The sequence below is a fragment of the Pyrgilauda ruficollis genome, unplaced genomic scaffold (assembly GCF_017590135.1).
Source record: "Pyrgilauda ruficollis isolate IOZ18807 unplaced genomic scaffold, ASM1759013v1 scaffold35, whole genome shotgun sequence".
Taxonomy (NCBI): domain Eukaryota; kingdom Metazoa; phylum Chordata; class Aves; order Passeriformes; family Passeridae; genus Pyrgilauda; species Pyrgilauda ruficollis.
The window spans coordinates 5141567-5164776 of record NW_024524934.1 but is presented as its reverse complement, the minus strand read 5'-3'; the positions used below and the strand labels follow the sequence as shown (position 1 = coordinate 5164776).

Here is a 23210-nt window from a genome sequence, read left to right as displayed (position 1 = left end):
CTATCATTTTACATGTAATTAGTTAGCCCCAGCTAATTTTTTATTATTAGCTTTGAAAGATTTTGCTATTCTTCCACACAGAGAAAATTAAAATGATTATTTACTTTTCATTTTTTTAATTTGCTATTTCAACCTAGTAAGTCATTGTGAAAAAAATAATACTGAAAAAAGTAATTTTTGAAAAAATCTTTTAACGATTTTTGAAAAAACATTCAGCACATCTAAAAAGACTTGATGTGTAGTGTAGGTAATAAAGGATGATGAACAAAGAAAGTGTTAAGACAAAATTAAATTTTTCATGAATGGATGAACATGCTAAACTGCTTTAAATATAAACAATGACTACTCATTAGTAGCTTAATGCACTTTATTCCTAACTCTCCACCTCTACCCACAACCAGAAGAGCAGTCTCTATGCAGAGAGCAGAAGTGAGCATTGCTCTGGGGAACGATTGCCTTAACTTGGTTCATGGAAGCACCATGCAGATTAATAGCTCTTTATCAGAGCTCCTAAGGATGCATGGTGACCTTTTAAAGTCATAGTTCCCAACTTACCAAATGCTGCTATGGCATCTCTGCCAAGACAGCAGGCACAGCCCTCAAGAAGCTGCAGGCCAGCATATTGCTGCTACCCACATACATAGCCCTGATAAAACACCAGAGAATGGAAAAGGCAACAGGAAAAGAGAGATGCCAACAACAACACAACTCCACAGAATCCAGGAGCTGAGAGCTCACATGAGACAGTCAGCTACAGACCTCTTCACCAGCACACTGCACAACATGACCTTTACACCCATGTGCTCCTGCAAATGAGGCTGGGCATGGGGAAGAGCCGTTCTCCTCCAAACCTTACAGATGCCTCATGCATCGAGCACAGCCTTGTCAAGGTCTCCACATTTGTTTCCAGCACTTCTCTAGTGCAAGAAAACAAAGAAGACAGAAGAAAAAAATGACATATGAAAACTGCACTACCAGTGATCTCAGCAAGAAAAACAAAGGTCCATTACAGATGTCAGATGGGAGTAATATCTTTCTCAAGGAATATTGCAATATGACTAATAATTTCCCATTTCTTCTTAATTGGGGGGCTATTTTCTGTTCTGAGAGAGATTCCTATTGCTTAGTGCAAAGCTGCAGCAAAATGGGACTAGATTAAAGGGAGTCTTTTAACGCTGTTTCTGACGGCTTAACACCATTGCAACACTTGACTGACTGAGGGAATATAGGAACATTCTTCCCAAGGACATGCACCCCAGTCAGTACTCAAATCTGTCAGTAGACTCCTTGTCCTTTTACCCACAGAACAGAAATAAGCACACACTGGTAGGTGGACAAGTGCCACATCAAAACAGGTCCTCCCAATTTGGGGCATCAAGCTTGAGTCAGGCTTTACACAACTTTCCAACATTCTAGCATAGAATTAGATTCAGCCCTGATGAAATTTCTCTTTCATTTTAATCATACATCAAGTATTTAATTTGCTTATAAACTATTAACCAGATGTCTGTCTGTCCAAGTACTGTATCACTAACCGTAAAAATGATATTGCAACATAAATTATGCATAGCAAGAATGTTCTTATTAACCAAAATATGCACTGCAGTTCTTATCAATCACAGTTAAAATGGCATGTGTTCATACAGTATATAAAAACACAAGTATATGCAAACTCTTGTCACATGCTTCCCCAGTCTTATGTACTTCATAACCAGAATGAAATCACAGTGAATCTGGAATGCAGAAGAAACATGAGTACTTAATTTTTAAACTCTGTCTTTTTGCTGAATTTGCTACTCATTAAATTCTTTTTGGATGTCATCTTCACATTCTTACACATTGAACTGGAATTTCAGTTTGCAGTAAAGGCACTAATTATCTTCTTTTAAATATTCAGGAACATTGTTTCTACAATGAAACCTAGGGATGGTGACCATGTACTGAGTGTCTAGCTATGGCTTCAGCATATCAATATCAAATAAGACCACCAATGCATTATAAATGAAGGCAACAGAATTGCATGATTAAAAATGGTTATTGCATGATTATAAATAATTTTACCCTAATAGTATTCTGAATGAAGAAAACATTTTAGTGGACTACATCAAGAAGTTGTATTACTATAGAAAATACATCACATTAATATGATTAAAATGTTAAAAGTGACATTTTTTGCACCTTATCCACAAGAGATACATTGTCACGAACATTCATCACCAAGAAAGCACGAAGGCAGCCAAGTTTTATTTCACTATGGAAATATAGCATTTCACACTGACTCTATGGTCTAAAGCAGAAGCACATGAAATAACTTCGAATAACACAATATTTCATTAACATTGACATTTTATATTTGAAAACAGACAGCCCAAGACATTCTTTCTGGACGAATGACTTTTGTCACATTGCAAAAACTTACAAACAACTTTAAGATTGATTCTGAAGACACTTATGTGCCTAGGTCTGAGAATTACTCTGAGTAGTCCCAAGGAAACCAATTAGTTGACTCAGAGTAATTAAGTATTAAAGCTAATTATACCTGTTACCAAGGATTAGGCCTTTTCTTTTTACTAGATTTTACGGCTAATAATTCTGAACAGGGCTGTCAGTTTTGAAGTTTTGGAAAAAAGCAGTTTCCTTAAAGACCTAGTTCCAAGAAGAAAATCATGGTTCCTGATGAAACAAAAAAATAAAACGATTTTGCATCATCCCAGCTTACAGGAATATGTGTTAACCCAAGAAGCTCATCAAGCAAAACACAAACATACAGATAACTTCTTATCCAGGCAAATTCTGCAGCATCAGTTTTCTTGAAGGACCAGATTAATAACAAAGCACTACAGCAGCCTTAAAGTCACACACTGCAGAGAGTTTTACAAGGCATCAGCTCTGCATATTCTGATCCCAAAGCAAGCACATACCTTCCTTCCTTCCTTCCATTTCCTGTCAAAGCTGTTTCACAGCAATGTTGATGCCATTGACTGCATGTGTGTCAGCTGCCCTGACTCAGAAAGGTGGTGCATATGTGCAGTGCCACAAGAACATCATAACATGAGAACATCTCCAGCACTCAGAGAAATGGATCTTCTATCATTTTACTCTTGCCAGTTCCACCAATTTGACTAACTTCGCTCTTCCCTTCAAACTGTCCTCAGTCATATTTGTTCATTCTAGTCTACATCAAAAATTCCTATTAGATGACAGCTGGTGAAGCAGGGACATCTCTCCCCTTTAACAAGGGAACATGTAAACTTATTCCTATCTGGCACACAGTGAAGGTCACTCTCTTAAGTCTCCAAAGTCAAGTACAAGAGTTAAAACCTCAGTTGCTGATAAAACCTCTTCCCCTCTAAACTGCCTGTTGAGGTGCTTTCAGCCACTGCACTTAGCCCTTAGGAAGGGCAGGTTATCTCAAATGACCTATCCTTACCATATAAAGGGTGGCTTTCAGCTTGGATGTTCATTCTTCCTGGTATGTGTACTCATGCTCCCCGGGCTGCAAAACAGCCAGGAAATGAATGACAGGCACATATTTGATCTCCAGCTATACTCCAAATTAAGCAGCATTAAGACTATCAGTCATCAGTCAGTTAAAGCGCAGTCACAAGGTTTTTTAAGGCAACACCTGATGGCAAAGGAGGCCAGTTCTCCAGGCCCCTTTATAAAGGCATTAAGAAATGCTTTGCCAAAACCTGTGGTTTGGGTTCCTAAGTACGACAGGATCTCCATGACAATAATCTGAGGGAGTGATTAGAGCAGAGCAAAAAGTGGAAATTTTCCAGGCATGCATTTTTACTAATCTTTCTCCAAAAAGAAATAAAACCTCCCACACATATTAGAAAGCCTACTACTGCCTATTTCTCTCTCCCCTGTTCTGCTGAGACCAATCTTTTCTACCTGAAATCCTAAAGCCACCATAATTTCAAAATATTTTTTAAAACACTATTATGTTCTTCCGATTAACCTTTCCACATTGTTTCTAATCTGTGAGGTCCATAAATCCAAAGTTGTTGAAATTTGAATACAATTTTAGAGAGGATTTATTAATATATCATGAAACCATGCAGAGTATTTTGTTACGAATATATTCAAACATATACTGAATAAACAGGGAAGAAATAACTCAACTCCAAATGTGATATCATTTCAAATGACTGCAGAGATGATTAACTGTGTTAAATCATTTGTAAGGATGACTAGGGGCAAACTCAGAAACTTCAAAACAGACTTTAAAATAAAATTATGGGATTTAGAGAAAATTAAAAATTAATGGGATGGAGATTTCCTGCAGAAAATCCAGTCAAGTAATTCACTTTATTTTCACCTATTTACAATTTACCCACCTCAGTGAGCTATATAAATATTCTTTCTTATTTTACAAAGTAACAAAATTAAGTTCATAAGCTCCTCCTTGTTCACTGCAGCAAAATATATCATATCCTTCCAGACAAATCAACATATATGAGGCTAATATACAAATAACATTATCTTTCCATTAGAAAGCAAAATCATACATCATTTTGATCCCTGAAAAGTGTTCTGCATAGCTCTAGAGCTATATAATGCAGTGAAAACAGCAGCACAAACAGGAACAGTGAGGCAGCCTACCATGAAGGTTGTAAGAAACTCTAGGGCCCAAACAGAGCGTGGAAGGTGCCAGGACACTGAAAATGGAAGACACTTTTGATTTCAAATTTGTGCCTGGTCCAGACTGAATAAATTCCCACATCTAAAACTAACAGTCACCCTTTGTGTCCTGGCTTTGCCCACCAGCTCTGCATGACAGAAACAGCCGACCATGAACATTTCCCAGCTTGTGAACATTTGTCTCAGCCATTCAGCAGTTTCTGTCAGGATCCTCCTCCCTCTTTACACCCTGTGAATTAATTCTGCTTGCAGCAGCACTAACACAGGCTGACGTACATTTTTTTCCTCTCCCCAGTGTGATTTATTCATCACTGCTTAAGAACAGTAAATGGTAACATGTTCACTTGCCTTTCTAGACACAAGGACCCTTCTTCCATACCCATAGCAAAATTATGCACAACCACTGAGTCCTTTCCCTCTCAGCTTTGCTTTCCTAGAACACATTCCAAGACAACATGTGGCTCCACACCACAAAGAGATAAAACAGATCTTTCATCACTGAAGGGTAGCAGAGATGTATATTTCTAAAGTCTGGCTCAGATCCCTGGCTGAAGTCAACAAATGACTTAAATCACTTGAGGATCCAGCTACTTCAGTGAGATTACTGAGTGACTTCAGTGCACTAAAAATCTGCTACACTCCAGGGCCGAGCGAGCCAGCTGGGCTCCATAGCTTGCACAGGCTGCACCATCTCTATCGAGTTCTGTCTGTCACTACCTCTTTCCCCCTTCTCTTCTCTCTCTTCAGAGGCCAGCTCCTGCACTCCTGCTGCTCCTCTGGCTTCTGTTTGGTTGCACCGCTGGTACACACTTTGAAGCCAGGATGGGAGGAATACACTCACATTCAAAATCTCCCCTCTCCCCATTTCACAGCATGGAAGCTAATTCTTTCTAAAGGAACATCCCCTCTTTGCTGACCCCTAGTACAGCTACTCCAGTCATTCTGGCCTTACACCTTCTCCAAGGAATTGGCTTGCTTTCTCCCCGAGTCTCCATTCCCAGGTTAAATAAGTACACAATCAGCCTTGATCAAACAAAAGCCGACATTTGGTGACTTCCCTGAGTGATTGAGGAGCTGAGACAAAGACAGCTTCTTGCACTACTTAACAAGAAGTCAGTCTGTTAGAATCAGCTTTGCAGAGGATTGCAGTGCAAAGCTTACTCTTTTTTGGCTAGGGAGGAGTAAGAGTACCTGTATACAGAAATAGCTTCAATAATGACTAACACTTGAAAGGCTAAAAGAACCTGACCAGATCAACTCAGTGCAGTAGTCCCCCACTTCCCTAACAAACATAAATAAAATTCTGACAGGGATTCCCCAAGCAGCTTCGTGAAGGGGGAAGGAGGAGAAAAGCTCATACATCTTGGATCATTTAGTGACTTTAAAGCAGTCTCTTTCCTTATCAGTCATCACCTCTGCCAATTTACCAGGCTTGGAAGCTACCTACCATGCATTGCTATTTAAAAGTGCAGTATTTTGCAACAGGAAGAACAGAAATCAGCCAAAACCTGTAATAGGTCAAAACTGATAAAAACCACTTGAACTTATCAGCTGGCACAGGACCGGGAAAGTGATTATGCTATTGGGCAACTGTCACAGATGAACAAGTTTTCAGAGGTAATTTGGGATTAGCCTTTAGATGCCTGAATCAGAAAGTCAGAAAGACAATTTGAAAACTGCTTTTAAGAAGATGTGTATGAAAAGCCAAAGATGGATGTTAAGAGATGGAGAAATGCCAGATTGCTAATCATAATAAAGAAAACAAAAGACCACCACCCAAAAGTGAGAGCACATTCTACATTCCTCTAGTGTTGCACTGGAGGAAGTTGTTGAGAAAATAAAAAATTAATTTCTGTATGGAACTAATTTAGCATCAAATATGGAAAAATAATTTATAGCTGTCTATAGCTTTACAATATTATGTATCTACATTAATTTTGGCAGAAGAGGTAATTTTAATCCTTTGGGAAGTATTATCCTCTTGATATGAGCACATAACTCAGATTAATAGGATTTGCATATGTATAATAATAGAGAGAATAACCCTGGGTTTGGAAAACAAGTGGGTATTTTAATCAGTTTGGGAACACCAGACAAAAAACCATACCAGGCACAACTAATCGAACAGCATTTGTCAACTCATGCTAGGTAATAATTCTGAGTTAATTGATCAATATTTAGAAGCAAACATTATAAACTAGTATGTTTTGGAAAATCAAACAAAGCAGAGCTGTTAATATAATTGAAAGACAAGGGGAGATGGAAGCTGCACTGTTAATCACTTGCAAATTGTGTTTTTTAAACACCCAAACCAAATACATGCTACAACCAAACTGTATAATTGACTCTGTTTGCAATCTCAGTTGCTCAACAATACAGATAACAGCAGTAATGGTATAATTATAACTCACAGCTGAAGTAGATAAAAACCTGTTAGTTCTTAACTAATGGTTGCAATTAATGGTGCAGAAGAGCAGTATTCACTGTATCTGGTTATGGTTCTTTAATAAAAGTGGATTTGAAGTTCCAAGATGCAAAGCAGATCTTGCTTGCTGCAGCCAAACTTTGACCATGTCCTGACAGAAGACAATGACTGGGGAATGCAGCTTGACTCATAACAGCTGTAGGAAAAATAGCTCTGTAAGCAGAGGTTGAGCAGCAAATGCAGATATGGAATGCACTAAACGGAAAGCAAGCAATAAGCACACAAGGAAGAGGTTCCTTCTTGAGCCCCGAGCATCACTTTAGCATCAACTGCATCCGTGGGTTGAAGAAACAGCTTTACTTCCTTCCTACCACCTTCCCCCTGCACAGGAAAAGATACACACACCCCTGTGCACACACACGCGCTGCCAGCCCACGGACAGACAGGGAGAACAAGGCAAGGCAGGACAGGCGCCCTCCACCCCCGGCGGAGCGGCTTCAGCACCGGGGGCGGCGGACAGCGCCCTGGGCTCCCGGGCAGGAGGTCGGGCCCCTCCGCCTGAAGGGCACTGGGACACCAAGGGCGACCCGGTACCCTCTGTGGCACAGCGGCAGGGACACCAGCAACGGGACTGCAAATGGAAACCAGGCTGGCTTATAAACACGATGTTTTCGCCCCCATCCCTACACACAGAGGCAAAAAAGTAACGGCAAGAACACTGCACCTCACAAACAGTAAGTTTCAAAAGGAAAGCCTGAGCTGCGTGACATTATCAAGCATGAGCAAAAGTGGCCAAACACATTTTTTAGTGGCTTTTCCCTCAGATTAGAGAGTTCTCATACCCAGGCAGCTTGGTTTGTGCTTTCCGAGCAAACAGAAGAGTAAACCCAACAGCTCAGAAATGAAGTGGGTATCAGCGGCATGTTTCACTTGCTTTTTGGCTCACTCACTCAATACTGGTTGCTAAGCAATTTTATTTTTTTACTACTCACAGCCAGATGGATTAATGAAAACACACACTTGCACTACTTACAACATTTTTCATTTATATTTCTTGATACACCAGTACTGTTTCTTTTAATTATTTCTTTTTTAAGGAATTCCATTCCCAGGTTTGCAAGTAAAGACCCAAATTATAGAGAGCCAGGGGGAGGGGAGGAACAGAAAGAAGCTAAGTGTAATTACCAAATTCTTTGGTGGATTGCAGGAAAGAGGTACCTCAAGACTTGCACATCCTCTGGGACTTGTAGCAAAGACAGCATGTCTAGCTCAGCATAGAGATGTGAGGCACCAGGTGACCTGAAGGTGCCTTGCTCTTAGCTGGTTTATCTATTTATAACTACATGTCATAACATTACCTGAGAGAACACAAGTCAGCACAGTGTTATTTCAGCAGTCAAATAACCATACGCAGCCTTTTTTTATTTACACCTTACACACAGCGATGCTCTTTCTGTTTTGACTTCCAGTTCTTTATAGAGCTTAAACCTGGCACTTGGCATGGTCTTCCAGCCTGTGCCCTGGAATGCCATCCAACTTACCCATGGTTTGGCAATTTTTTAGAAGTCATGATCAGAGAGAAATAATGACACCCCATACAATGTAACCAACTGTTCTGCCAGTGGTAAAACCAAACTGCGCATCAGCCATTACCAAGGGTGTAATTGCAGCAGGGAAAACAGGAGGGGGGAGGGGAATCTGTTCCATCCCCAAATGGAGAAGAAAATGCATCTCTGCCATCTCAAACTTTCTGCCAGCTGAAAAGGGGGAGGAGGGATGGGAGAGACTGCAGCAGGGCAAGCAGCAACTCCAAGGCAGCTCTTTTCCCTTTACAGCTGGCAGTGAGCTCACAGGCTCAGCATCAAAGAATGTTACACAGTTGGGTCATTTTGTGTGCTACTGCTGGGACATGAGGGAGGCTGCATCACTGCTGGCTACAGATCCTCCCTCATGCTGTCCTCCTTCCCAAATAGAGGAAATCTGGTTTGGTGCAGAGAACCAGCAGAAAGAACTTTCTTTTCTTTTGTTTTTGAGAGCAGTTAACCTCTGGTGTAGTTAGGTGGCTGTTGATAGAGCTCATAAGGAAAGGTCAAGTAAGGAGGGAAAACCACAGGCCTAGTAGGAAAGAAACAGGATAGTTTCATCATGTGCAGGACGAACTGAAGGGGACAGCTTCAATCTCAAGGGAGTAATGAAGAAGAGGTGGCAAAGAGGAAGGCACAGTACTGGAGAAAGGGAAAGGAAAGGTCAGGTAGAGAACTGCAGGAGGTTCATCCCAATAACAGGCAGGAGGAAGTGAATGCAGGGAGCTGGAGGTGTGTTGATAGAAACCATCAGGCTGTAAACCCATCAAGAGTCCCAAAAGGCAGTGCTGAGACAACTGGGGACCTCATGAAACTAAGTGGACAACGCAGGTGCAAGTTTCCTTGCACTTCTGAGGCACAAACCCATCAGGGGAAGAAGGCAAAGAGCGAGACAGGGAGAGACTTGCAAAACACCAAGGGCAGCATTTCCAGGAGGGATGCCAGCACCTGGCGAGGAGGGACAGTGCGGAAGCCTTGAGGGGATGCGCCACGACGCTGTGCAGGGCGAGAGGGCGGCGCTCTGGGAGAGGGGAAGCTTCGAGGGGCTGAACCGAGAAGGGCAGCCGGCCCCGGCCCGCCCAGGTGAGAGACGAGGGGCAGGGGGAGCCGGTCTGCGGGCCAGGGCCAGGGCAGGCCGGCGAGGTGCGAAGGCGCGGGCACCGGGGCAGGGCCGGGCGGCGGCGCCCGGGGAGCCCGGGGGCGCAGGCAGGGGCGGAGGGCGGGGGCGGCCCCTTCCCTCCCTGCTCCCCCCGTCGCCGGTCGCGCCGGGCCGGGCCGCCTCTCACCTGTGTCGAGGTTTAAGGAGATGCGGGCCTCGGCGAGGTAGGGGGTGTCGCTCTTGGAGCGGACGCGGCGGATGGGTCTGCGGTCGATGTCCTCCTCGGAAGATGCCGCCATTAATGTGGGCACGGTGAGCAGCGTGGCCCGGCGAGCTGGCGAGGGCGAGCGGCGGCGCGGGGCGGCCGGGCGAGGAGGGGGCGGAGGGGGAGAGAGGGGAAGGGAGGAGGGAGAGAGGCGCGGGAGGGGGAGGGGAGGACGGGGAAGGAGAGAGGGAAAGGGAGAAAGGAGCGCAGGGAGGGAGGGGGAGAGACAGGGAAAACCCGTCAAGGATCTGCGGACGGGAGCGGCCGCGGCGGCCCTGCCCGCTGCCCCTGCCGAGTCCCGCCCGCCTCCGCTGCGGGGGACGGAGCGGTGTCCCCGGCCCCGGCGCTGCCGGCCCCCGCCCCGGGCAGGGTCCGGCCGAGCGCCTTTCCCGCCCCCAGGGGAGGTCCCGGCTGAGGTGCCGAACGCCGCCGGTGGGCCTGGCAGGCAGAGGTGCCACCCCGCAGCCAGCCCGGCGCCCCGAATGCTCCCTCCTAGCCCAGGGCGTCCGGAACTCACAGCACAGCTGCAGCGGCACTTGGTGGGATGTCTAACGGTGCATGCCTTCACCTCCTTGCCCTCCTTCCTTGGGCAAGCCCATTGCGTAAAGCGGGACGGTGTGCCATACCTTGACAGTTTAAAATGCCAAGGGGACTGAGGAGCCTGCACTCAACGTTTGAAACTGACCATCGCTCAAAGCCCGGGGCTCGCCTTCCTAAGTCGCTTCGGCAGGTCTTTGAGAAAAATGTGACCATCTGCAACAACCAGAGACTTCGTTCTCCGGCTGCAGACTGGGCTTGGTGTTTTGTGGAATCTCTGTTTCTCTGTTTAGTAATCAGCTCTTTATGTGGACATTCTTACCCTGTGGTTTTTAGGCTGCCTGCCACATTAGGGCTCTAATTTTGTTTAGTTAGTGCAATAGAAACAATTAAAAATGCTATTTTAAAAAAAAGTGTGTAGCAAAAAAGTACTGCTGTACTAAAAGTAAAGTAAGAGTTAGACAGTTAAAATATGTACCTAAGAGTGTACTAGCTTATGTAATTTAATTCAGGGCTTTTTAGAAAAAATACCAAAACCCACTCTGCTTAAAGTCACTAAGATGTCAGTACTTCCAAAGTCTTTTGTGTTGGTCAACTTCAATGGAAAAAAAAAAAAAAAAAAAAAAAAAGACCAGGGAAGGAATGTTGGATCTCACTAACTCTGAAGGCAGTGATAATAACATTAGCTGGTCTGAATTTTGAAGGACAGCTCTCTTATTCATTCCTGCAGAGTCAAGGACTTTCTGTTACATGTTTGCCAATTAGTCCTATTGAGGTTTTGGGTTGTGCTGCGTGTTCTTCAATGGCTGTAACACTGGGTTTAGCTCAAGTCTGCTGTTAGCTGTAATCCCTTCATAAATGTTCTCAAGAACTTTCATGTTTCTGGATGCCTGGAATACATAAGATATATTTTGTTTGCAAATCACTTCTATTTTGGTGTGATCTCACTAGCTCACCCTGGCTAAAACAGAAAAAAAAGTTTTAGTTAGCACTTGCAGGAGAATTTTGAAAACGATCCCCGTTCATACATATGCAGGTGCTTGTAGTTAGACAGCCTTGGCATCTTTGGATGTCTGGTGAACCACCACATCGCTTGTGAATGAGGAGGTACCATCTGGTCCATCTCCATCTCAAAAAGAGGGCTTTAATTACCATCATATGCTGTTTAGGGAAGGTGTGGTCTTACCATTATCAAGGTTGAAGCAGATCCGAGCTTCTTCCAAGTAAGGGGTGTCACTCTTAGACCGGAGCCTTCTGATGGGTCTCCGGTCTATGTCATCCTCAGAAGTTGCTGTCACCAGAGTGGGCACAGTGAGAAGAGTTGCCCGACGAGCTGGTAAGAAGGAATAAATGAAGATGAGAATAGGAGGAGAACGGAGAAATAGAAAAGGGGGAAAGAGATAGAAAAAGAATAATAATAATAATAATAAAAAATACTAGAAAAGAAAAGAGAAAGAAAATCACTCAATAGAAGAGATGATCTGTAGCAGAACATGCGGTTTGCTGTAAGGTCACTGCCTTATATTCTACATGCTGCAGAATTTAAGGGCTGGACTGAATGTTACCAAGAAAAGATTGCTGTCTTTTGTGCCCCAAAGACACAGGTTATAGCTCTGTTGCTGCCGCAGATTGCTTGTTCTAAGTTCCTATTTTCTCCACTAAATCCTTTTCTCAACTTCTAAATAGCTTAATAGCTGCAGTCTCTCTTTTCCTGAATGCAGTTTCCAAGGCTGTGAGAAGTAGAAAAATTTAAGTGGTCGATTAATTTGCAGATATCAGTGGAACACATGATGTGATTATTATTCTTGACAAGATGCAAACTATTCTAAAACTCAGTTTCTTGTCTTATCTTGAGCATTTAAAATTAACAGCTACTTTTTTTTGCTCTTGATCACTTTATGTGTTAGTTGTGGAGCAGGGAGAAACATAATTTTCATTCGGTAGGAATTTTGTGAACATATAAATCCATTAATATTGTAAAGTATTCATATACTTTAGTGAAGCACCAATAAAAAACCCATGAGGAAAGTATCTTCTGAACAGGATTTACATGGCTTGGGGCCATGCATTCAAGAAGGAGAAAGCAAAATATTTAATACTGGCTCATTAAGTGAGCACTGCCCACTCCATGCACAGATGAAGGAAATGGTAGGATAGTAAAAAATTGCTGTCATCATGCAATTAGAAACCCTACTATAATCCATATATATAAGGAGACAATTAAAGTTGAAGAGGCAGCCTTCATTTGGGCATTACCTAGGTATTTAGCTCTGGACCTTATAGCTTTGATAATGTAGGTGTTTTATATGTGAGACGTAATTATGAGTGGCTGTTGAATGCTTTGGGCACTGAGCCTATAAATTACAAATCACAAAGAGAAGAGCCTCTATAAATATATCCACCTAAACTCTCTCTCTCTGAGTAGATAGAGATTATCACAAATGCTAGTTGGGATGTGGCTCATCACTGAAATCATGAGGACCATGCACAAGTACTTTCTCCTCCACCTCATATGTAATTGGAAAGAGAATTTCTGCTTGAAAGCCCATCCTTACCCATAATGTTGGCCTATTAACATTAACTACCCTGTGGGACCCTGTAAGAGCCTCGGAGCCTAAACCCTAAAGGTTTCTTGCTGTTGAGACATTATCTAGCATGAGTCTTTATCTCAGGGCTTTTGTAAAGCATCACATTTCAAATAACTAACAATGAACTATATTCTCCCATTGGGACTGGAGAGCATGACTGATAGTGACTAAGAGCATATTCTGCAACCTACTAACTGTGATTTTTTTATTTTAAAAGTTTGTTAGAGTTTCAAATGAGACTTGTCAATCAGTAGCTTTCAGATGCCTAAGATGTGACTAAGGTGTTAGGTATGATAGCATATAATTAGTATGAGTTAACAAAAGCTGTCATGCTGTATTTTCCAATTTGCAGTGTTATGCAGTTTACTAAACAAGTAAATCTGTGCTGCTGGATGTAGAGGTTATTTCTGGTCTAACTTATTTATTTTTTGTTTTTAAATAGATTACTTTCAAGTTTTTGCTCATTTCTAACCTAGCATTTGAATTTGAAGTAAAAGCAAAGGGCAGGAGTTGAAATTGATTTAATGGGGTCAACTATTTAGATTAAGCTAAAGTAAACACTGCAAGTAGGCTGTAAACCATTCCTCCCTTGTAATAGGGAAGTACAGTAATGAAGATAAAAGAGAATGGAAAATTTCTGCTATGGAAAATTTTGTGTACTGCATCTTCAAATTTACACTTAAGGAAGATTTCTTTATACAGGAAGTCAGCGTTGTAAAAGTCATCTCATAAAGCAACCATGTAAAAGATTTGTCTTTTAAAACTGGCATGATCTAGCTGTAGTTACAGTCAGTGAAAAGGCACCCATGCATTTCAGGGCTAGCTGGATTACAGCACTGAAAAAAAATCCCAACACCAAACTACATATACATTTAGAGTAAACAGAGAATAAGAGTAAGCTTTTCTATATAATTGTTTATAACTCATTTTTACCTTTTGGGTCAAAATATTGGGATCTGGCTTGTATTCATTTTGACTGCAGGTAGGTGGATACTAGAAAATGTTTCTTGGAGTAATCATTATGTATTACTTTGACAACCGTCATTATCTACCCTTTGTGTATATTACCAAAAGGAGTTTTCAAGAATGACTGGAAATTTTAAGTAAACATTGAAAACCTTTCAGAGTAGGCTAATAAGTATTAAAACATTTTGCAATAAAAACCTAAAATCAATTCCAGAACTGAAAAGTATAGCTGATCACATTCTGGTATCTACAGAGTGACGCAATGTTTATGCCTGCCATGAATATAACTGTACACACTCTTTTCCTAATCCACAGCAGTCTCTATTTCAAGAAAGACTCGCCATACATTTTTTAGTAAAGCTGTCAATATATGCCCAATGTGACTCTTGGGTCCATCACAGATAACACACCAGTATTTCTAGTTTCAGCTGCTCTCCTCAAACCAGCTCAGTCTCTGGGACAAACTTTTAGGAGATAGTTTTTCAGGAAAATTAGGAAGTATCCTCTTGAAGGTCTTGGAGCAATGGAATGACATTATAATACATATTAAGGGACCTGGTTACTCTGCAAATGGATTTGAGACCAGTGTCGAAAACCTCAGTTTAAGGAGCCACTGTAACAGCATGTGAAAGGGAAATAAATCATTTTGTTAAATTCTTTCATTCTATTTTCAATGTTCCTCATAGGCTTACACTCCAATTGGCACATTGCAGCAATGTCTTGTCTGGTATTTGTTAGAACGGGAAAAAGTTGCTTATGAAGAGAAAAATACCTTAAAACTATAAATGCTGTAATGAACATCATGTGACATGTTAGAATTGATTATATATAATCTTCCATTTGGTTGTCTTAAAATACCATATATTACTGAAGTGCAACACAAGTATGTCTTTGGGAGAAGGGAAAATAAAATATGTAAATTTTTATATTACAAGTTCAGAGGAATTTTTAACATATAATTTCAATATGTTTAGTTAGATCTATAGCTGGTCCCAATTTTTGAATACTGCTTGAAATTACTGAAAACATGAAGGGTGGTTTACAAAGAATTTTTGCTGCCTTCCATTTTTTCCATTAAGATACTTTTCTACATATTTTAATAAAAATGTTAGTGGTAATTTTTGTTTGCCAAGAACTACCTTTATGTTTTGAAGAGTTGTAGTATTGATATTTTTAAGAGTTGTGTTATTTAGAAAAAAAAATTAATTGGAAAAATTTCAGAGGTGAAATTGCATCCTCCTAAAAATTAATTGGAGAAAACATGGAATATTCATTTAGATTTTTCCATTCACTTTTACCAATCAGCCTTTATTAAAATAGCTCATTGGTGACACAAGTACCCTGGTCATTTTTTACTCAATAGGGTCTTCACCTAGAAACCCTAATTTGCAGAGTACATTTTGACCTCAAAGTAGCAAATTTTTGAAATATGAAGATTTTTATCTTAGTACAAGTGAAGTGCTAAAACATTTCTTGCAAATGTCTAGATGTAGAAAGGCTGTGTTCCTGATGCGTAGAATCACAAGCAGCTTCAAATAACACTGCAATAGCCACAAGGGGGATGCTGGTTTACATCAGAAATCTTAAAGGCTTTTCTGAGGAAAACCTTGTTTCTCAGGGCAAATTTTTAACAACTTTGTAAAATCCCTATAAAAATATTTTAATTGCAGTCTTGCTATTGCTGATTGAATAGGATTCTTCTTCCTTGCTGCTTTTTTCCGCTAGAGAAACATATGGGATCTTACTCAGTTCTTCTTCATGCTTCTCTGGAGAGGGCTCACCATGGCATAAAATATCTGCATGTGGATAATGCATGCAGAAATATATTTTTGGCTAAATGGAAGCTTTAAAAATATGAGTTTGGGTACATTTTGATTCATCCAGCACATGATACTCCTTTTGTGCTAAAGGAACATTATTAGGCTGTGAGTGTTCTTCCTTAAAGACAAACCAGGCAGTGGGTTCAATTAAATGTCTACCAGGAAAAAAAATCTTTTGGTTTGGTTTAATGCCACTTCACTTTATCAGTTGCATTTAAAAGAAGGTGAAAGGGCAACATTTGGAGGATTAGATTTGGGAAACGGCGTATGAGTTGCAGGAGAAGCAGAGAGTGGAACATGTGGAGAGGACATAATTTGTCATTTATGATGAAAGATTTATAGGCTTGTGTCTCCCACATAAACACAGAAGCACATGCATATGGATTGCTCCATGTTTCTAAAGCAAAGCTGTTGAAATCTGTCTTGATGGACATCAGTAATCTGAAACAAAGTACATGGGTACATCGTATTCAACCACAGGCCCAAGAGTTGCAAACAACAGTACCCATGCAAAAGGATATCCACATTTACGCACACATTTGTTCTGATGGTTTGTGGAATTTGGGTAAAAAAGTATCCACAATTCACCTAACTAGTATTTTTTGTACATTTTAGGTGAAACTTGCTTGTTTCTCTATGTCCACAGGCATAGGCTGTTCTGAAATTATCAATACTGGGGATATGCCGGAATAGGAAGTAGGAAAAGAATTCTAAAAAGGATGAGGAAAAGGTTGATGTTGATCAGTTTCTTAATGTAATTTAAAGCTAGGGACATTTTATTAAGAATGCACATTTGATGTTACTAATTCTTCTGCTATTGATGTCAGTCTAAGAACTAGTGATATCACATAAATAAAAGAGACCTGGAAGCTATCATAACTTTGAAAATATGTTAACATATTGGATGGATTAATCATAACATTTTGGTGGATAGAGGGACATCCAGAGAGGAATGATTCTGGATTAGGATCTGGGAATTCTGCAGCAATATGTTTTTATAAAATACTGGACCCAATTTAATATGCAAAAGCAGAAGGAAAATAGCAATGAAGAGTCAGTGGTGATTAAATCAAATATCTAGAATGAATCAGCACTGACTGAATTAAAATAAATGAGCAAAAAATGAAGCACAGTGAAATAAATATTGTGGAAACATAGAGTAACAGAAAAATATGGAATTAAAACTATACCTGAGAGTACTTTATTAAACCTTATCAAGAAGAATGATTTCCTGAAATCTTTTGAGCAATCATGGCCTATATGTTTATAGAAACTTGTTACCCCTGGTTGTACGTACTATATTTTTATTTCCATATTTTTTTTACTTTCCATTTTTTATTCATTCATGCTCCTGATGAATGTAAATTAATCAAGTAAATTACATGAATGTTGCAACCAATAAAAGCATACCTAATGTAAGTTTGTCTGTAACTTATTTATAGGTACAATGGATAGCTTAAGATAAACTTGCAAGAGAGTTTTGTTCAGTTATTTAAATAGGTGCAGTGTATTTTACCAAATGGCTTAGCAAGCAACTTTAAGCAATGTAGCAGAATCTTCATAATAATTAACACAGTTAATTTTAAGTTGGTGTGCCCTGCTGGTGTGAAACAATGTAAGATATGAGGATATAGGCTATAAGTGGATGCACAGCTCTCCAGGAAATTATAAACTATTTTATTGAGTCAGAAGTCGTGTGAGAGCTGAACCTGAACTCCCAGCAGGGACCTAAGAGTCACACTGTGGTGCAAAGGTGGACGCCTGCAGCCCAGAGTGGCATCCTGACACCGCACTGTGCAGCCCATGCTGTCAGACTGGTGTGCTGTTGCTAGAGGCACCAAGAGAGGGTGAGTCTTGGGCCCCATTCCATCAGATCATGGCTGCAGAAAAGTGCTATGTGCTGTCCGTCATGGGCAAATCCCCTTTTATGGTGGTACCTAAAGCCTTCACTTGCAATGTACTGGGCAGGAATTATTCTTCTCTCTTACAGTTCATCCAGATGCTCAGCCCCCTTGTATACAATGGGAGGGAGGGAGGGGTTCGTCACTTCTTAATCCTGATGGAGCCTAGATGAAAGCCAGGTATCAACACCTCTGTGTGCACTCCCTGCACAGAGTTTAGTTGGCTGTGCTGAAGGCAGGATCTTTGACATGGTACAGCTGTTGGAGAGAGTGGTTTAAGAGGCCCTGACCAGCTTTGGAGCTTCTTGAGAAGTAAGCAAGAGGCCTCAACATCTGCTTTCTCCCTGCTTTTGGAGTTACACTTACACTGTGGCCACTGCCCATTTGCTGAGCAAGGCTTCAGCAATGCCTGTGGCTGGCTACATTCCTCACTGATCCACATCCAGACTGCTGACTTCATGTCCTGCTTAGTTTCATGCCTGCCTCATCATCCATGGACTTGTCTGATGGTCTGGACTCCTGACTAAACCTGGTGACTGTCACCAGACCTGCTTGGCTCATGTGCTGCTGTGATTTACCTCTCATAGGTGAGGCTGCTGCCTCTGCCTGTTTTGGTGACTCTGGGTTTATTTTCCCTTATGGAGCTGCTCACTTCTGCTGCTCCTCAGTGCCTGCATGCCCAGCTCTGTCAAATGTGAAGTCTTTCTTTGCATGCCCAAAAGCATACTTTTTATATAGAATTTCAAGATCAATGATATCTCTCCAAAGCAAACTACAGCCAAGATGAGATCTTCACATTTACAGCTTTGGATTACAACTTTACTCATTTTTGGGGAAGTTGCTCCCTTTTCTGAATTAGATCCTATCTTGCCATTCCTCTATGCAAACAAATGCCATTAGCACAGGCATCTTTCACTCAAGTTCACTGTCTAGGCTTTCATTATCAGTAAAGAAGCAAGACTTAAATTAACCCAAGGAAGATATCTAAGATTAGGTGAACCCTGCTTTTAAAATGATGTTTTTTCCGATACATGCTAAGCTAGTTAGAACTCTTAGGTGGAAACATCTTCACTGAGGTCACCTAAGGGTTTAGTAAGCTAAATCCTATTCCAGGCCACATTATATACTTTCAGACCTTGCAGCTGAAAGCCATGATAGATTTGTATTTAGAATACATTTGCAGCCAAGAATAACCAGTATCTTCCAGACACTTCAGAAGGAGAAGGCTATTTTGAAAATGAAAGTCCAGCTTCATGCTTAGATTTCAGATTCAGGCTTTCCAAGGGCAAGAGGCTGGATCCAAGAGATCACAGTCCTTTCTTTCCTGTTTCTGCTTTGCAGATGCGTCACCAGTCATTACGCACTTGGCAAGGACATCCCACCAGCTCCTAGATTCCAACATACAGTACAGAAGAGACAGTCAGGAGGGCTGCAGAGCTTAGGATATTTCTGGCTTGTGTTTGAAGACTACAGCCAGCTGGCTTCATTTACCAAGTTTTCTAAATCTAGCTAATCCTACTGGCAGATTCAGCTTTTGTGACTTTTCCATCCCTCCTGCTTCACTTTCCTTGAAGGAAACAGGGAACAGCTGTTTGAACAGCAGATACAGCCTGAACGGGCAAGCATTTCTCTGCTCTGTGCTCAGCCCATGAAGTGAGGTGATGGCTGCTCCTGCAGAGGAGAGGATGGGAGAGGTGGCAGCTCGTGAAGTAACACCTCTCTCCTCCTACCCTAAAACAGCAAAGGCAGTGTGCATCTCTCTGCAGGAGCAGGGACAAGGCGTGGGTGTTAGTGCAGGCAGCAAGGCGTAGAGAGCTGGTGGGTTAGTTGCTGGAGGACAAAGCCCTGTCTCAGTCTATTTGTTGAGGTCAGAGTATCACACATTCAACTACACAAGAGCCCAGACCAGGTAGAATTTCATGTCATCAGTTGTCAATGACATCATAGCTCTTTGAGTTCCTTCCCAACATTTTGCAGTCCTATTCCTTCCCTTGTCTTCCACCCACATGGAATGACTAGAAATGAGAATGAGTGTTTACAGCTGCCATTTGTAACATTGTCATGTCATTAATGTGAAAACACTGGAAAGATTTTTTTCTTGATCTGGAGTGCTAAAGGGCAGAGATCTTCAAATCTCACAAAAGAGTTGAATGGGTCATAATCCCCCATTCTACATTTTGTAAACAGAGCACTTTGTAATGCAATAACCAACAATATAACTACACTACTAATAATACATATACTGTTTTCTGATGTTGTTTCTAATTAAATGGCAGAATACTGTAGTCTTCTTTCACTCAGTTCTTATTGCAGTTTTAATGCCTATACACATGCTGTTTGATAGTGTGATTTGCTAATAGCATCATGCTATTATATCAACATCAAGTAGTTACTTGCAATCCCATTAGGCAGATCTGTTGGCAATGCTTTCTTTCAGACCTTTTATTCAGTTCCATACTAGCTACTTGAGCTATGCTATTTATTGCGGATGAGTGCCTCACATTCAGCGTGTTTTGGGGGTGGTTGCAGAAAGTTAAAGCTAATGCAGTTAGCCTGTTTCTCAGAAGGTGGAGAAGGAAAGAGATAGGTTGGTTTTGCCCATGTTTGGTGATATCATGCCATTATCTCATATAAAAGTGCTTGTTTTATGGAAGACAGCCTTAAAATTTGGCATAAGGTACAAGGTCAACAGGAGTTAGCAGAGCCTGTATAGGCAGCATGAATTTACATGCGATAAACTTCTCCCTGCACAGGCCACATTTAATCTCACATCCTATTGCCACTTGTTCATCCGTTCTTCCCCTCAAGCACCTCTCCTGTTGCCGGGGGGCTTCTGTGTTGCAGCATTTGAGAATGTAAAGCAGAAGCATTGTCTCTTCTGTGCTCAGAGCAATTTCCCTGCTGGCACTCAGCTTGTTGGAGAGCAGCTGACCTCAAGCACAGAAATAGGAAGAGAGGGGAAGTTACTAGAGTTTGGGGAAGAGGCCTCACCTCAAGCATGTAGAGGTAAGAGATGCAAAGGGAGCTGTGGGAAATGCAGTAAACAGAGCAATGAGAAGGTGAAAAGTGGAAGGGGACAGAGCCTGAGTGCAGCATGGCTTTTCAGTCAATGTTTCTAGTTGTGGAGGTAGTTAGGGTGTGGGACACTGGTGCGCAGGGGAAGCATGTAATTGGTAACTTTCATAAAACATTCCCAAGCAGGGGAACAAAAAAATCTCCAAGTGTCAGTGCTAGCTCCTGTTTGTTTTGGCCAAGGGATAGAAGTCCATGTAACAGATCTAGAGGTCAGTCTCCTGCTGATGACATTTCTATCAGGGAATACAGTTCTGCATAATTAATTTTTTCCCTTGTTTTGGATTTAATAACTGATCAATACAAGCATTTCTCTATGTGCTAACAATATAATTTCTCCAATAATGTTTTTTCAATCTTGCTTGCTTGGATATAGTTACAGTGAAGGTGACCTGCACAACCCTCACGAGTCATCCTGTGCACAGACTGTAGTAGACTTTCATTGCATGATCACATATTCTTTCTTCCACAGTTGCCTCTGTATGTTGTAGTGCATAGGGCATTGGGATACTGTTGATAATTTGCTGTAATTTTTAAAGCAATGAGATGTATATTTCTGAATTTTAGTTTCAATGGAATAGAAATGGTTTGTTCCCATAGAGTTATCACAGAATTGTTATGGTTGGAAGGGATAACAGGAGGTCATCTAGTCCTACCTCTCTGCTCAAAGAGGGTCGAAGAACATATTTCAAAATTACTTCTGTAGCAACACCCAGGTGTTTGTTGTATTTTAGAGATGGAGGAAAAAACCCATCAAAATCAGTCGTTGCCCTCGGTGGTTTTTCCGTGATTTTGTGGTGCTTAGTATTTGCTTCTCTTGTTCAATGCAGGAAGCTGTGTTGTGACAAGAAAGGCTTTCTGCAACTGGTACAGATGAAAATGTATCACAACAACTGAGACAGCAGCTAAGTAACACAGCATGTGTTAGGCAGCAGCACCTCAGCTGAGCCAGAGGTCAGAGGTGGTACTGCTCCCCGTTATCCTGGGATGGTGGCATCCCGTGGGTAGAATACATTTTGCTCTGGGAGAATAGCCTCCAGAGGGAAGGCTAAACTCTGTTGTCCAGACTTTGCATTTGATTAGCAACCAGTGAAATTAATAGTGGAAGAAAAATGGATCCCATTTTCAAAAAAAAACCAGTAAGTAGAAACAAAAATGGCTGATAGAGCTACTTGGCTCTTAAAATTTTCTTGAATTTATTATGGTGTTTAAAGTTTAAGAAAAAAAAACCCCTTCTCTCTGAAATGGCAAGTTTTCTCCAAATATAGAGCTGGTGAGAAAAATGTGAACTGACTTTACCAAAAATATCATCTATGCTGTGAACAAGTCTCAACTACATTAAAGCAGTGGATCTTGGTTACCCTGCCCCTCTCACCCTGCTGCTGCTCTGTGGGGGCCAGCATTTCACAGGGGATGATGAAGACCAGTGAGAGCTGCTCTGTGCAAACCAGGCTGCTCTGTGCCTCAGGGCTTTCCCAAACCAGTTTTTCCTGAATAACATCACCTTATGATCCTGTCAGCCCTGAGAAGAAAAAGGAGGAAGGGAAAAGACACCACAGGCTTACTCAGCAAGCTGCAGGCCATTGCTGTCTCCTCTGCCATGTCCATTTAGGTTCTGCAACACCAGAACCTGTGTCTTGGCAGCTCTTTTTGCTCCTGCAGAACATGCAACAGCCCTCACAGCTCCTCCTTATCATCTTATCAGGGCAGATCAACCCCACCATTACTCTTCTTGTAGTCCCTTTTAAAGGCCATGCATTTTGAAGGCCCTGTGCCCTCTCAACACTTACGTATGTTGGTCACTGGCCCCTATCTGGTCACATACATTTTAACTGTACAGTTAAATTAGTAATTTTCTGAGTCAGTGCCAGAGTTTCTTACCTTGGGCTCCTTGACTGTAAAACAGTCTGTGAGCAGACTCGACATCCAAAAAGTAGTCCATTTTGAAGGTGCTTTGTGTACAATACTCCGGTATGAACGATCAGTCAGATTCCTAGAAAAGATTACAGAGATGTCAGAGAAAAAAGCTGGTGGGTTTCTTTGTGGAAAGTACTGTGTAGGCAGGCACTAAAGTACTTCATCTGGCATATTAGGGTCAAAGTATTTTCAAGTCACTATTCATAGAACTTCATAAGCATCCTTTTCTATTTTAAAATGTTTGGTTCAAAACCTTGTCTAAAGACAAAAAAGAAAAGTGCTACTGCAGTATTAGTAAGATTCCTTGTATCTTCCTAGTGCAATCACCTGTACTCCAGTCAGAGTCTCCATTTCTTAAGACACATACTTGGATTCATCTGCCTGTTACAT

The 23210-nt window shown here is 41.4% G+C and overlaps 1 protein-coding gene across 1 annotated transcript in view; it reads right to left on the bottom strand.

Annotated features, from left to right (window-relative positions):
- The window catches only part of PHACTR1 (phosphatase and actin regulator 1), a 294154-nt gene extending 271309 nt beyond the window's left edge, over positions 1-22845 (bottom strand). The window contains exons 1-3 of the mRNA XM_041475409.1: positions 22785-22845; positions 11743-11889; positions 9942-10088 (exon numbers count right to left, since the gene is read on the bottom strand). Of these exons, the coding sequence (XP_041331343.1) occupies positions 9942-10088; positions 11743-11889; positions 22785-22845 (355 nt within the window). The remainder of the gene's footprint in view (positions 1-9941; positions 10089-11742; positions 11890-22784) is intronic.
- Between the last annotated feature and the right edge of the window lie 365 nt (positions 22846-23210).